At 36.3% G+C, this 16,321-nt stretch overlaps 1 protein-coding gene across 1 annotated transcript in view; it reads right to left on the bottom strand.

The window, feature by feature from the left end:
* The window catches only part of LOC136262768 (uncharacterized), a 51,651-nt gene that overhangs the window by 6,489 nt on the left and 28,841 nt on the right, over positions 1–16,321 (bottom strand). Inside the window, exon 4 of the mRNA XM_066057169.1 lies at positions 92–259. Coding sequence (XP_065913241.1) covers positions 92–259 — 168 coding nt within the window. The remainder of the gene's footprint in view (positions 1–91; positions 260–16,321) is intronic.

Here is a 16,321-nt window from a genome sequence, read left to right on the forward strand (position 1 = left end):
AATAAAGCATGCTGGTACAATTATTGCAACAATCAGTCAAGTATATATATATACAACCAAGACAACAAACAGCTATAGTATACAGTCATACCATGGTCTTATTATCAGTTCTTCGAGCTACGGACAGTGGTGTACCAGAACCTATTAGCAGCAAGCTATCAATAGCTTCATTGATATCATGATCTTTAAGCGCTGTCATGAGGACTTCTTCTGATACTGAAGAAAACATTTCTTTCAGCACTTGCAGATTAGAAAGCATCTATGCACAAAAAATTTGCATCTAAAAACCTAGTACACATTTAGATAACAGCATTAATTGTCTGGGTGCTTCAAATATACAACTTAATATCAAAAGCTATATTAATTTTTGTGAAAATTGATATCATTTAGTAAAGTAGTACTACATACATAGTATGGATCGCAAGGACAGGAATAAACAGTGGACTCAGGAACGAAGGACCAAATGATAATTATGTAGCTTAGACATCTTTTACCTTGATTGTGATGCACGGATAACTGGTGAATTAATCCGAAATTAGTTAATCGGCAAAATTTCTGCAGTATACAGCAATTATTAACCGATACTTGACCAATTAATTTTTTTAACAGAAGTCTATAAGCACTAAAAACATTTTAAGCTCCTGAATTTATTGACCCTGCTGAGATCAAACAGTTCGGTACTGTTTAGTAGGGATCACCCCTAAAGTGACGCACGCTCCCCCAAAATGGCCACCCTTAAAAAGCATCTTCCAAACATCTTAAGCATTGAAAAGTGCCTTTACAGAATAGTCTTACTGTAACCAAAGCCAGAGATAGCATTTGAAACAATTAAACAGTTACAAAAGGCCAAATATAGAATTTTTTAAAAATTACCAAAACCCTTAATTTGATCTGCCTCACTGGCTCACTCACTAACTGCTGACCACAGTTGCAAGGCTAGAGACTAAACGACGCAGTGAACAGCAACCAAATTTTGCCATAATAATGAACTTACCGGTGGGATGTGCCTTTTGGGGTTCTGATACAAGTGACATAGCTATAATGGTATTACAACGTAGCCCTGTGGGAAAATCTCTACATTGGTATTGAACCTACAGTATACTGGTATTACAACATAGCCCTATTGGAAAATTCCTACATTGGCATATAGGTTCAATGCCAATGTAGGGATTTTCCCACAGGGCTATGTTGTAATACCAGTATAGTTATCAGTCACTTGTTTCACTACTTGCTTAGATCCCTACTTTCTTTAATAATTTTTAAATACACTAGTTTTTTGTAATAAAAAATTAGACCAATTTAATAGTTTAAAAAATGAGAATTTTATATTTACCAAGTGGAACATAAACATCGGATTAGTTATTGGTATTGGCAAGAGTATAATGGGGAAGGGGAGTATCGGACTGCACTATAGGCTGTGAAAAATGAGCCCGTAAAATAACTCGCATACCTCCGGTTCTTCTTATAAACCTGACCACTGTTGATTGCCCAAATTTAACATGTTACTATAAGTGGTCCAAACGGGATCACAATGGTTGAACCTCTATCTAGACATGTCACTTTTGCTAGCAGGTAGTGGTGTGCGATATCAGGATTTCCATTTCGATACGATATCAATACGATAATAAGGTAATTTCGGTTTGATTTCCGATAATTTTTAATTGTGTGGGCAGCCGATATTTATAAATATGCTTCATCAGGTTAGCTGCCTATATCTTTCTGTTTGTGCCGAGTTCCTTCTGTGTGATGTGTCTAGTACACTATTCCTTTCACTCAGCAGTGTCGCACCCACCACATTTATAATTAGCTAGCTACTTACTGATCAACACAAATCACCACGTTGTTTGAACAATGCCATAGGACCTACAGGCTCATTTTTCACATGGTATAGTGTAGTTCGAACTCTCCCTCCCCATTATATACTCTTGGCATTGGTTAGTATATAAACTTCAATATTAGCCAATCAGATATTGGCAAAATCCCATATCAGTGCTTCACTACTAGCTAACTCTGCAGGTTACATTCACGTGGGTATATCACTTTTAAGTAAGAGTACTCATCATCATCATACCGTTCTGTATTATAGTACTAATCATGTTGTTTAGCACCTCGATTAGTTCTATTAACCAGAAACCAGTTTTCACGGTGCTTTGGCAGAATTGTAGGTAGGATCAAGCTAAAACTGTTTTCAATAGGTTACTCCAAAAATAATTTTTTCCTTTCAATGGAAATTTCTATTGATTAACTAGCTGCCCAACATAACTCAACTAGAGTTGCACCGATAATCGGTTGAATTATCGGTAACAACCGATATTAGCTAATTTTACAAGTATCGGTATCGGCTACGAAGCGGAATAACTTGCCGGTTAACCGAAACCCACAATCAATCGTTAAGTTGACGACAATGAACAGGTGAAAGTAAAGAAGGTGGTGAATGTAGCAGTAAGTGGTTTGTTGTAACTGTTTTGTAACTATTTGAGTTTGTTTGTTTGCACAAATGTGGTTGCAAGGCTATAGTAGGCTGTGTATATTTATCGGCCGCCCACGCAATTAGTTGATCACTCTTCACAAAGAGTCTGTAGTCCCACTAAAACACTGTTTGATTAGCTGTTTTATAACTACTTGGCTTCCTTTTCCATGAAAGGAGATAGTAGCAAAACTGTGTAAAACATTGTAAAAGTCGGCCGCCCACGTAATTAATTACATTGATTACATTATCATTACAAATGCAGTTTATACGCATAAACTTTAGGTGATTTTCTGCTCCTCCTCCTCTGTTCTGAAGAAATGAAGAATATCGGTAAATATCGGCATATCGGTTACAGGAATAGGCAAATAATCGGTATCGGCAAATGTGAAAAAATGCATATCGGTGCAACTCTAAACTCAACAACCACTAACACTACAGATTCAAAGTTTGATTTCACTTTAATGATCTGTGAACAACAATACACCTAGTGGACATTCCCTAATTCAGTCTATAGGCAGGGATACAGACCAAATTAGGGATTAAATATCCACTAGTATATCTGCAGGTGTATGCGACCACCCTTGTTTCTTTACTTCTTATTACTATGATCCCTAATAGATTGTAAAATTACTAATTTTTCCTTATTCTTGTTTGTTTACTTTTTTTTAAACATAATAATTGGTGAACCCGCACATACCGTTTTTAAAAACATATTTAGTCTGATTGCGCACCCCAATCATTAACTAGTGGAAAGTTGATAAGCCAGTATGCTTCGTATTCAGCTATGTTCAGCCCATTGTACAGCATAATGAATTGAGTAAAAAGCACCTCTGCAATCAATCCAGCCACTACAGAAAATACAGAAAAGTCGCTCATTTAAATGCACACCCCTATATGCTATCAAGATTGAAAAGCGAATTTGCCAATGCGCTTCATTTTCAGTGATATAGAACATGTTACATAGCATTCCAAGCAAAGAATAGTGTGAGAAGTGCCTCTGTAATCAAGGCAGTCACTAAAGTCTTGCACTGAAGCCATGATGGACATACCGCAAATTGGTGCCTACACGAGAAAGGAACAGGACACAAAAGAGGGAAAGGTAGCACAATGATGCATGCATTGTAACTGCTGTGGTTGGTGAAAAGGCACATCTAGGGACAAAGCGACGCTGAACAGTGAAGAAAGCAAGCCTGTAGCCTTATTCAAAGCCGAATTATGCTTGGTCGTAGTGCTGAGCTGTATAATAGTATTTTAATTAAACCGTGGTGTAAACAAATAAGCTTGCCAATACCAGTGGTTTGTACCACGGTATTTATGCTTTTATGTAGTAAGCAGTTCTGTAAGCGGCAAAGAACAATAAAACAGCTTGTAACAGCTGCAAAAACAAGTGGCAAAAGTGCAAGAAAACATCATGTAGCAGCTACTGTACTATACGCCGGGTCCTAAATAAAGGCCCTGGTGGGGGGGCTACTTAACTGGATACAAGGGGTGGTAGAGATTACAATATTGCAATTTGTAGAATAAGGCTAACTACAACAAATGACTTTCCAAAGAGATGTCAAGAGCAGCTGCTACAAGGAGCAACAAGATTTTTCAGCTGGTTCAAGAATGGATTTTAAGAAATAAATGCCTAGATGTCTATTTGGTCATTTACCTACTTTGTTGACTGGCTGCTGGATATAGCTTGCTGGCTATTATGTGATTCATGGAAACCAGTAACCTATAGAGCAACTGCATTACAGTTGTATCTACTCTTATTACAGAATCACAAATTTCAGCCATTTTCAGACCTATAATCTAATTGTTCTCATAGATAAACCAGACCAGCGATGATATAGCTGTAAACATGCATAAAATCAATGTTGTTCAACATCAGTTAATACCATCAAAAACCGTGAAACCATGGTATTTTAAGCAAATATCGTACCGTCTATCAAAAATTAATACCGCTTGGCCGAAGGAATCAATTAGTTAGTTAGTAGAAAATTCTGTTTAATAAGAAATGTTTAAAATTTCATGTATAGCAACTTGAGTTGGTTAGAGTTGATCTAAAGACATTTTTGGGCTTGGCTATACCTAACCAATACTGCCAATCTATCATTAAGTTAATATTAGGCTGGTTTTTGGGTGACATTTTAGGGCAAGAAACCCCATGATCCCTATTATACAGTACTACCGTGCTGTACTGTATGATACAAATATTATGTATCGTAATACAATCTGTGGTACAATATCGATACTAGCTAGAGTTCATAATATTATGAAATCTTGATACTACGCAGGTGATTTATTCAATAAAATTATGTGCATAAAACAAATCGTTTGCAAGCCACAAGGAAAGTACTGATAGTAGCAATGTAACCAAAGAAACATGGTTTGCAATATAATTTACCAACCTAAAAATTACATCTTTTATGTCTTAATACTACTACACTTAGATTGCATACCATACAGTACCGCTCAATATTAAGTTCACAGCGCACGCGTTACGCGTGATTTCCACACGCGTGAACTGCTGTACATACACGCGGCTTGACTTCGTGTACACGCAACTACATGCGTGACTTGCTACACGCATTACGCGTGTAGCTAAAGTGCACTACGCGTGTAGCTGAAGCGCACTACGCGTGTAGCCGAAGCGCACTACGCGTTTAGCCAAAACGAGTGTAGCTAAAACACGTGACACAAACTCTAATTAACGCGACACCTACACTGGGGTACTGAGTTCAACCATAAATAGTATATTCTACTGTAGAATATACTATCTGTGGTTCAGCCTGGTAAGCCGTATATTAGTGCATGAAGTTATGTCGCGTGAACCCACGTAGCTATAGCTTGTGTATTCCATACAATATATACTGCTTGTACTGTAAAATGTAAATATAGCTAGTTTATACGAGCCTGCAATTAATGCTATGTGTGTTTTCTTCTCTAGATCTGGGCTAGACACTAACCTTAAGAAGTTGAGCTGTAACTGCCCTAGTTGGTAAACACCATGGATCGGATCTTGTCCAGTCGATCTGAAGACATTCAGAGACGAGTCATCTATATAAAGATATACAAAGTATTATCATAATTATTATGTTTACTGTATTAAAAATGATAACACATCACATGACTATTTTAGTGAATTGTCACGTGAGTACTGCATGACGGCCACGTGTACGATTAGTGTCAAGGGTGAAGACGAAACGCTGTGGAAGGTGTGGTAATTGTAATACCTTTTTGCTGGTATTATCAATCGTTTGTTACAGACCCTTCGTCCAGTGATGAATCCAGAGTTACTGCGACCCGAGCGCTGGTCAGTCTTCTTTGAATGTCATGGGACAGCCTACGCCGCTACGGCTACCATCTCCGGAATGACCCGCGACAAGTATGAGGATCATGGATAAAACGCGATCAAACATACAGTGTAGTATGTGATAAGAAAGCTAGAAACGTAAAGCACAGTCTTTGAAGGTAAAAATTGTATCTAAGATTATAGCGAGACTTCAGTATTGATGGCTCATGCATGCAGATAAACTGGCAATCTTTTAAACAAGGTGCGTGCCCACAGCTCTACAGCCATAATACCTCCTGTGGGCAGTGCCAGGTCCAAGAATAGAGGGTTTGCACGCGAAAAGTATTGTGGCGCGAATTATAAAAATGCTTAATTGTTGCTAGTCTGATATTTGTGAGGTTTACTTTTCAATGGAGCGAATGCACTTACTTGGTCACCACGCTTTAGCAAATAAGAGAATCTGTCAAAACCTACAGTGTGTAGGATAAGGAACAAACATTTAACTTCATACAATTTTAATGATAGTTTATAGAAGTGACTAACCTAGTGAACTTATTCCATTCTACACTAAACCATTGAGAATGGTTGTAGCCTTCACTCGCGTACTTCACAAATGTCTGACAAGCAATGGTTGTTAAGCATTTTACAAAAATACATCTCTACACATGCATTCCCTCTATTGTTTTCTGAAAGTATTGTGTGAGTATGTCTGTGTTTGTTTCTTTGTTTGTCCACACCCACACTAGTACTTGTATAGCAAAACAGCTTTCTCAGCCTTTCTGGTACATGACAATGTTTATGAGCATTCCATAGGTCTTTTACTAAACTTACAGATATTTGTAGGTACACAATGTCATTCTAATTTGTAAAACTAGTTTCTGGGCAACTCTGTAATTGGAATGCAGCTTTTGTAGGAGGGAATACTTTGATTGACTGATTTCATTGTAATTCATTTATTGTTTTATAGTTCAAAAATTGCTATGCACTGCGATGGAAGCACTATTCTAACAGAATGCTTTGCAACGTATGGTGCCCAGGTAGAACTACATAAATGTCTGGCTTTTATGAGTGCGTATCTCAACATCAACTCTGTAATTACATACGATTAAGTCTGATGTAAAGTAAAGCTCTCATTATTTAAAACGAATGGTGACAAAGATGACTACAGGGTGTATCAACTGTAAACACTTTTTATTCACTAGTAAACGAATTTCTTAATGGTAAATTTACTATATAAAATATCCTTTTATAAATTAATATTTGTTACACCACTTGTTTGTTTTTTTTCTGTTTGAGATCAGCTACTTGCTTGCCCACTCTTATTCCTGGCGCTTTGATATTATGTTGAATGCTTCCAATTAGAAGATAATGAGTCTGTACAATTATATGATGCAATTGCTAAGCTTGCATTGTGTGAAAATTACAAAGGTAGATACCAGGCATTATGCGTAAGTCTCTGTATTAACAGTATTGCTAAAACACAATGGAATACAATATAATTACAATGCTCAATTCTATTTGTAAGGGAAAGGTAATGTGTTGCAACCATACCTGTTGGCATGTAACTCCATTTTTTTCTCAGTTAATGACCTAACAAAAAAAATTCTCCGTAGGCATCTGTACTCGAAAATAAAGTCCCCATGGCTATTTTATGTTTGTGACTTCATTTCCAGTAGAGGTCATTAAAATAGGTCTCAAACTTTTAACACTGAGGTGCTGATTTTCTTATAGGGCTTTGCTTTATTCTGACCCTGCTGTAATGAAATACCTATATGTAAACTAAACAGCTAGGAACCTGTTAATTAATCAGGACACTTGAAAATAAGGGCACCTTTGTAACCTGGACACTTGGTAACGCTTCCAAAGTATCCCTTAGCATGTAAATTGACCTGGAAAATCAGGGCACTTCAATAAAGGACACTTTTGGTTGGTCCCAAGGTGTCCTTAATATACAAGTTCCACTGTACACTTAAGATGCTTTTCAATACATTGTTATACAGATAAACAGGTGCTATACAGTAATTATTATACAGTACGGTAATGCTGTAAATTAGAAATTATGAAGATCAATTTTCCTACCAAAAATATCACCAGCCTTCATGAAAGATTGGGTTGGTTGGGCAAGCCCAAAAATGTCTTCTGACTCATACCCTTCCACTATGAAATTTTATAAGCCTTCTATTTGTGACCATCTCAGCAAAAATCCAACTTGTTAGCACAAGCATGCGTATTGAGAAAAACGAAATTTAAAAATATTTCGTAAAATTACACATGCTACAAAGAAAAATATGCAAGTTTTTATTGGGCCAGTATTCAAAGAAGGAAGACTCAAATCGATTAAAACTATATACCATCTTATTCGCCTGCTCATGGAGGGTTCAAAAATTTTGTTTTATTTCTGTATCTTCAATGGTATGCGTGTCACATGCATTTGTTTACGATGCAGTGAACGTAAACAAGATCGTCATTGTTTCTTCTACCAAACCGCTTTCATATCCATGTGTGCAAGTGTCTACAGGGCTAACACTATACCTTGGCTGATGTACTGATACATGGTGAACATTTTAAGCCAAATTGCAACACTGTAGACTAATCCAAATGGAAGTTATGGCTGCGAATGTAAGCGCCTGTAGTTTATTTTCAGTATAGTCACTGTACAAATCGATTGTGTTACTCTTCCTACTGGATAGTGCTATAATTTCAAAACTACACACCACAGAAGGCTGAAACTTGGTGATCCATTCCTTGGACACTGCTAATAATGCTGAGTGAATAAATAAAAAAAAATTATTATGTGAACAAGTCGGGTTTTTGCTGAGACGGTCACATTTAACAGATTATGGACTTGCTCCTTTGTGTTCCAGTTGATTTTGCTGGCAACACATGGTGTTTTGATTTGAAATAGCACCCTGTGAATGTGTTGGCTATTATGCTGATTGCCCAATTTCCGTAGTGACTGTATGATTGCAGAGACGCTTCTCGTACTTTGTAACTGTGTAATCGGTACAGCCAAAACAAAGGGATATAATGTAGGACTCTCACAATAATATCAAAGATGGGATAAAAATGTAATCGATTTTTATTTTGTAATCGATTAATTGTGTAGTATGCACATCATCAATATAAAATTTTAAATGAAAAGCCTCTTTACTCACTACAACAAAGGCTGTCTATGCTATTCCATAAAGGACTAAGTTATGATAAGCCATACAACTGTGCGAAATACTAAGTGGTGTTAAAATATACCCAAATCTATTGAAAACAGTAGTGATCTCTCTATAGCAGCCATCTTGATAATTAATCAAAACATGGAGTAATCTAGGAAGGGAGAATGTGTTAAATATATATGGCGCCCAATTCATTGTCTGGGTAGTGTTATAGAGGCCACACCACCATAGGTAACCAGGTATTGTTGTGCTTTATACCAAAAGTTATACCTGTATATACATAGATTCTGATTTCTTAATACTACAAATTATATACTAGTACACCTCTATAGCTGGCTCCAGTGGTGTATCCATGCCTTAAGAGATGGCTGGCTACACTCACCTACACATTTCACCCCAACTAGTGTAAAATGCAAACCCATTCTTAGTGGACTCTATGTACATTTTGTTAAAAGCTGTTTCAAAAATGCATAATTGTATCTAGCTAGATAATAATATGCTACAGTGCTGTTCCTGCAGCTTATTTCTCTACTCTAATGTTACTGCATGAATAATATAGAAGCTAGAAATGAAAACCAACTTATTACACCTTCTTGTCTTGTTCTCATCTGCACTTGCACATAACTCATTCTATTCCAGCCTGACTCTTATTAATAATAAAATAGTAGTATGGCTTAATTCAGTCACCACTAATATTTCATCGCCAACCAACTTGTCTGGCATAGTAACATCAAATAATTTACCAGAGAGTTTGATTATTATTTGTCACTTTATAACCTCACCAACAACAGAATCTGTGCTGCTCCTTATTCCAGAAATGTGCCATACGTGACCATTTCAGCGAAAACCTGTCTAGTTCACACAACCTCTAAATTTTTTTTCTCAGTATTATCTGCATTGTCCAAAGAGTGGTTCACCAAAGTTTCAGTCTTCTGTGGTGAGTAGCTTTGGAATTACAGGGCTAGAAAGTAGGAAAAACAAGGAAATTGATTTGTACAGTGACTATACTAAAAATAAACTACAGGTGCTTACATTCGCAGCCATAACTTACATTTGGATTAGTCTACAAAGTTAGGATTTGGCTTACAATGTTCACCATGGATTGGCAGATCAACCAAAGTATAGTTTTAGCCCTGCTGTTGCTTGTGCATAGGTGTATGAAGGCAGTTTTGTCGAAGAAAAGGCGACTATTTTGTTTGCGTCAACCACATTGTAAACAAACGCACATGACACGCAAACCATTGGGACTACAGAAATGAAACAAAGATTTTTGATCTCCGTAAGTAGGTGAATAAGATAGTGTATAGTTTTAATTGATTTGAATCTTCCTTCTTAGAGTACTGGCCTGATAAAAACTTGCATATCTTTCTTGTAGTATATGTTATTTTAAGTATTATTTTTAAATTTGATTTTATCAATATGCACATGTACTTGTGAGTTTTCACTGAGACGGTCACATATTGCAGCCTGTAAGTGCTGACAAAGATTGCTAGTGTTGCCAGCTAAACCACTAATTGTAACTACCTATCAACTGCTATCATTCCTTCAAGTATGGTGTTCAATTCATACAGGTTAATCAATTAATTGAGTTAGTAATCGATGATTAATAAATTAATCAAAACTGAGCGCCCTAATTTAATGTCCACTAGTATATCTACAGGTATAGGCAACCTTCCTTATCCACATTTTAGTTATTCCCTTTTGATACACTACTTATTTTCTTCGATTCTTAAATTTCCAAATTTATTTAGTGAATTTCAGGGTAGTTTATTAAGCATTACATAATACGTATACGATGGTCTGATATTTGTCAATTTTGTACTATAAAAAAAACCAGTGTAGCAAGCCATTTAGTGCATACTATACCTCCATATCAGGTTGCTATAGTAACATATTTTAAGTTCTTCAACGATTGTTGACAAGTAGAGCCGGCCAAATAGTTGAAAAATATCTACTATTGCAATATTAACTTTCAAATTGTATCGTGACATTTAGCCTCTACACTATCATGATGGGTGCGACACTTCGAAATGACCAATAATTTGTTCCATTCACAAACCATATTCTTATCTTTTCACAAGAAAGGAGCAATGATTAGGTGTAAACAATAAATTAGCAACTTTGTTCACCAATTGTACAAGCAGCTAACTACTGATCTGTCATTTATACTGTATTACCAATTACATTTTTCATTACTATTAATTGTCTTTGAAACTTTTGCTATTGTCCAGCCCTATTGATGGTGTCACCAGATGATCAAGTAAATTTTCAAATGTTACTTGTTTAACCTTCGCTGAAGGCTAGTTTATGCTTTTGACAAGGACACACAAAATTTGGAATTTTCAACTAGGACCATAGCATCGATAAAAAAATACTGAAACAAGCTGGAGTAGTGTACGGTATTAAATCACAGTAAAACAATAAGAAGCGTTACTGTACATGTCCCTACTGTGCATTTCTATTATGATACGTATCTTGAGCACAGTAGGGATCACTTATAAGTCCATGAAGAATGCATTGTATGTAGTGCGCTATGCAAAAGGAAACTGTCGGTCTAAAGCGACACAAAAGATTGAAAAATCAAGCCAACTGTTATTGAATAAGGCCTGTCTAAACGCATTAGTTAGTCAGGCAGGCACAGGTAATAGAAAATTCCACTATTTTAAATTTCACAGCAACTTTTTGGAAACGTTTAAGTTATGCCAAACTGTAATCATGTAAAGCCGCATTCATAATATACAGTACTATTGTACTAATGATTATGCACGCATTGTAGCTACAATCAACAAAATACATAATTATGAAGATTCTTGAAGAGGTTTGGCTAATATATAATATGCTGCACTTTATACAGCATAGTACTTTTTTCTTCTTAAAATATTACTGGATACCTCCTTTGATAAGCTTGGGATCTCTACAAAGATCCAAAGTTCCAGAATTATTTGTTTATACTTTCCCAGATGCTTTTTCTATTGGTTGTATTTGTGGAATTATTTGCACGTGATACATTATATGTAACCAAATCTGCAAAAGGGGAAACTTGTAGCCTTTTCTATATTTTCCAAGTTTGACGATTCATATTTCATCAAGTGTTCAACCTATTGTCTTAAACTTACATCCAGAAATAGCACAATGTTAGGGTGTAAAGTGACCAAATTTTCAGGCTGGCATCATACTTACACATGAAAATATGGATTGTCAAGTACATATACAATTAGAAAGGCTATAAAACTCCTTTTTCGCAGATCCAGTCAAATATGTGACCCACTTAGCAAAAGCCAGCTGTTTTTGCACATTGCTTGAATTACTTTTACACTATATGTTATCTATAGTAACAAAGGAGTGGACAGCCAAAGTTTCAGTCTTTTATGATGAATAGTCTTGGAGTTATAGTGCCAGACAGGTGGAACAGGAATAAATTCAATTTGTACAGCAACAATACGGAAAATAAATTACAGGTGTTTGTTTAACCGATCATGACTCACAACTGAGCAAGCTCCAAAGATGGTGTTTGGCTCAGTCTGTTCGCCATTAAGTGGCACATCAGTCAGTTATAGTGTTTTCCGTGTACGTCTCTGTGTGGATAAAGAAGGCCATTTCAACAACTAGATGATACGGTAAACTTTATTTCTACTGCATTGTAAATAAGCACCATACTGTGATATCCCAATGAACAGGAGATTCTGGTGGTGTATAAGTTTTATTGATTTGAGCTGTGTTTCAGTACACATAACAAAGCAATTGAAACATGCATAAAATTTTTATGTAGCATGAGTATTTTTACCCAGTTTATTTCAATATGTTTTAAAGTGAAATAGAATTTTGCAAAACAAATGGCTGGTTTCCCCTCAATGGGTCACATATATACATATGAATTTTAATGACACCCTAACATGGTGCTGTATGAAAGCAAAAGTACAAAGTTTGATACTTTCATGAAAATGTACTATTTTTTTTCAATACTATAAAGCAACACTGTATTATCATCATATTTCTGTTTGCAGCTTTTATCATCTGAGACTCTGGTTCCTTATAAAACCTGGCTGTTGCAATGACAAATTTATTGTTTGACAAGTAAAGGCAAGGATATGCCTGCATTGGAGGTGGTGTGGTAGTTGTACAGTAGAAACAGAAAGTGTTGCAAACATGTCAGAAAGAAATGGTATGATGTCATAAAGCGACAAATAACTAATGAAGAGACAAGGTTGTGTTAAGGCTATAGATACTGCAGCTGATACCAGAGGACTAAAACGACTAGAGAAAAATAATGTGTGTACGTATATCTATACATGATTCCTTTTTTGCTGTCTGTATTCCTTGCTACATGTGTTTGAATGCCATACCATTAAATATCTGAGGTTTAGTAGTGGATTTGCAAGCGATTCCATATGTATGTCTAAATCCTCTATTTTTAGAATAAAATTAGAACTAAACCTTGGGGAAAGCTATAATTCTCTACCTCCAAGTATCTAGGCTACAGATTTGAAAATGTAATTAAATTATAAATGTACTTGGTTTGTTTAATTGATTTTAATTTCTTTAAATAACTAAATTTACAGCATTACATTTAGGCTATGTGCTATTGTACCTGTGATTTGAAAATGCAATTAAATTATGTTTGTACTTGGTTTGTTGGCAAATAACTCAATTACAGCATCATGTTAAGTGAGGTGTTTGATAAGGCACAACTGGACATTGAAATTGCTTTACTACAAAAATTTAACTGTTCAATGCTTGTGGTGTTTTTGAAGTGACTCAGATGAGGGAAGCAATTGATGTAGGAATTCCACTGGTGTTCTGATCCGGTTTATAGATAAAGCCACAAAAGAATTATACCTGTACCAGTTACATAAAATATGGCTTACAGCTACGGCTTATATAATTCATGTATCACTGGAACAACTTTCAAAAGTAGCCACTTCCACGTGCACTTTGTATGAATGTGTTTTGATACCTTTTATTGCCTATCACTAAAATAAACTCATTCACTGCAAGATAACATGTACCTACAGTATTCAGGAGATCTAGGGCATCATGTGGGCAATGGAGGTGTGAGCCTGAATTGCATGAGTATCAAGCAATGGATCAGAGCTGGTTTGCTCAGCCTTTGCAATGACCCAGGGTGAACCATGGTTTGTGCAGAATAGAGTGTTCATGGCCAATGAGGCCTGTAACTAAGTCTACATGGATTGACAGATGAGTTACTCTACTGGAACTGTGTTGTGATTGTTGACATCTTTAGAACTTCCATGGCAGTTGTAATAGTTCATCAATGATAATTCAGTCTTGATTCATTGAGATTCCATGCATGTAGGACTATCCAAGACAGCCATTTATTGCTTACTATAAAAGGGTACTGGTCTAACCCACTGCTGTTAGTATCTGTAGTTTAGAGATTGAATGTACCTTCCTATTGTATTTAAATTCTTGCAATTACTTCCAATACTTTTACCAAAATAAGCATATGAATCTTCGGTCATAAGTAATGTCATTTGAGAAGCAGGAGTATAGTCAGAGCCCTCAACCAAGAAAGTGACATTTTCCAATGATTTGGTAGGTGAGACAGCATCCATTATTGCTTGCAGTCCAGTACAATCACCTCGATGGCCTAAGAAAATTAATTTCACTGTCAACATGCTTACCACAGGAGAAGGTTCCAATTAAATTCTGGTAACTATGGCTACAGTAAAACGACATTATGTGTGTAAATTAAAAGACAACATGCATACAGTTGTAGATAATAACAATTAAGTAGTTGAGTCACTTGGAAAATCAAACCATTTAACTGTAAATGTGACCGGGCCTGCGAAAATAGGGTATGTGGGCACATGAGTTTTGCCTACTCTTTCAAACTTTCATAACTTATTGTACCAGTATGTTATGGCAATGCAATTTTGAGCATCTAGTAAGAATTTAATTGGCTTTATGATGCAAGTTACTAAATACAAACATTCTGTTCCAGCATGGCGATATAACCTGTAGAGTGACGCACTGTAGCTTGTGCCCACATGCCCTGTTTTCACAGGCCTGGTCACAAATACTTTGAAAAGTGTTTATATTTAAAATACTGTACTGACAAGTAAATGTAATTGTATTTATATTTAGAAAATGCCTAGTGTAATTAAATACTATGCACGTATTTTACTCCAATTCCGTTAATAGCTAGCTTTGAATAGAGGATGCACAATAGGTAGTGAATATAGTGACACATCACCACATACAGGTAGTGGATATAGTGACACATCACCACACACAGGTAGTGGATATAGTGACACATCACCACATACAGGTAGTGGATATAGTTACACATCACCACACACAGGTAGTGGATATAGTTACACACCACCACACACAGGTAGTGGATATAGTTACACATCACCACACACAGGTAGTGGATATAGTTACACATCACCACACACAGGTAGTGGATATAGTGACACATCACCACACACAGGTAGTGGATATAGTTACACATCACCACACACAGGTAGTGGATATAGTTACACATCACCACACACAGGTAGTGGATATAGTTACACATCACCACACACAGGTAGTGGATATAGTTACACATCACCACACACAGGTAGTGGACATAGTTACACATCACCACACACAGGTAGTGGATATAGTGACACATCACCACACACAGGTAGTGGATATAGTGACACATCACCACACACAGGTAGTGGATATAGTGACACATCACCACACACAGGTAGTGGATATAGTTACACATCACCACACACAGGTAGTGGATATAGTTACACATCACCACACACAGGTAGTGGATATAGTTACACATCACCACACACAGGTAGTGGATATAGTTACACATCACCACACACAGGTAGTGGATATAGTTACACATCACCACACACAGGTAGTGGATATAGTTACACATCACCACACACAGGTAGTGGCCCATGACACATCACCTGTAGCTACCATGAATTACTACTGACAATACCACCTCTGGCCCTGATAAAGAATTATTCATGCAATTTATCAAATACGTATGCCTTGTTGTGTTTGGGACCTACTGTACAAGAAGCGGCCTCAGGGTTGGAAGTTTCACAGTGAAATAAATTATACTGAATACACCAAAAAGCTACTTAGTAGCATGAAATTATTCCACATCATATAGTACTGTAGTACAGTGTATTATATTTAAAATGAATTTGACATACAGTAACCATACTGTACTTCATCACAAGCAAATTATTATAACACTAGAAGACATTAGATGAAAACAGTAATTGCAGTCACACACACACACACATACAAAATATCACACAGATAAAGACATAACCACAAAATTAAACAAAGTTAATGAGCACAGCAGGGATCAGTTACACTATAAAAGACAAAACGAAAGAAAGTCACCATGAGTGATAGTTATTG

Source organism: Dysidea avara, chromosome 1 (assembly GCF_963678975.1).
Source record: "Dysidea avara chromosome 1, odDysAvar1.4, whole genome shotgun sequence".
Taxonomy (NCBI): Eukaryota; Metazoa; Porifera; class Demospongiae; order Dictyoceratida; family Dysideidae; genus Dysidea; species Dysidea avara.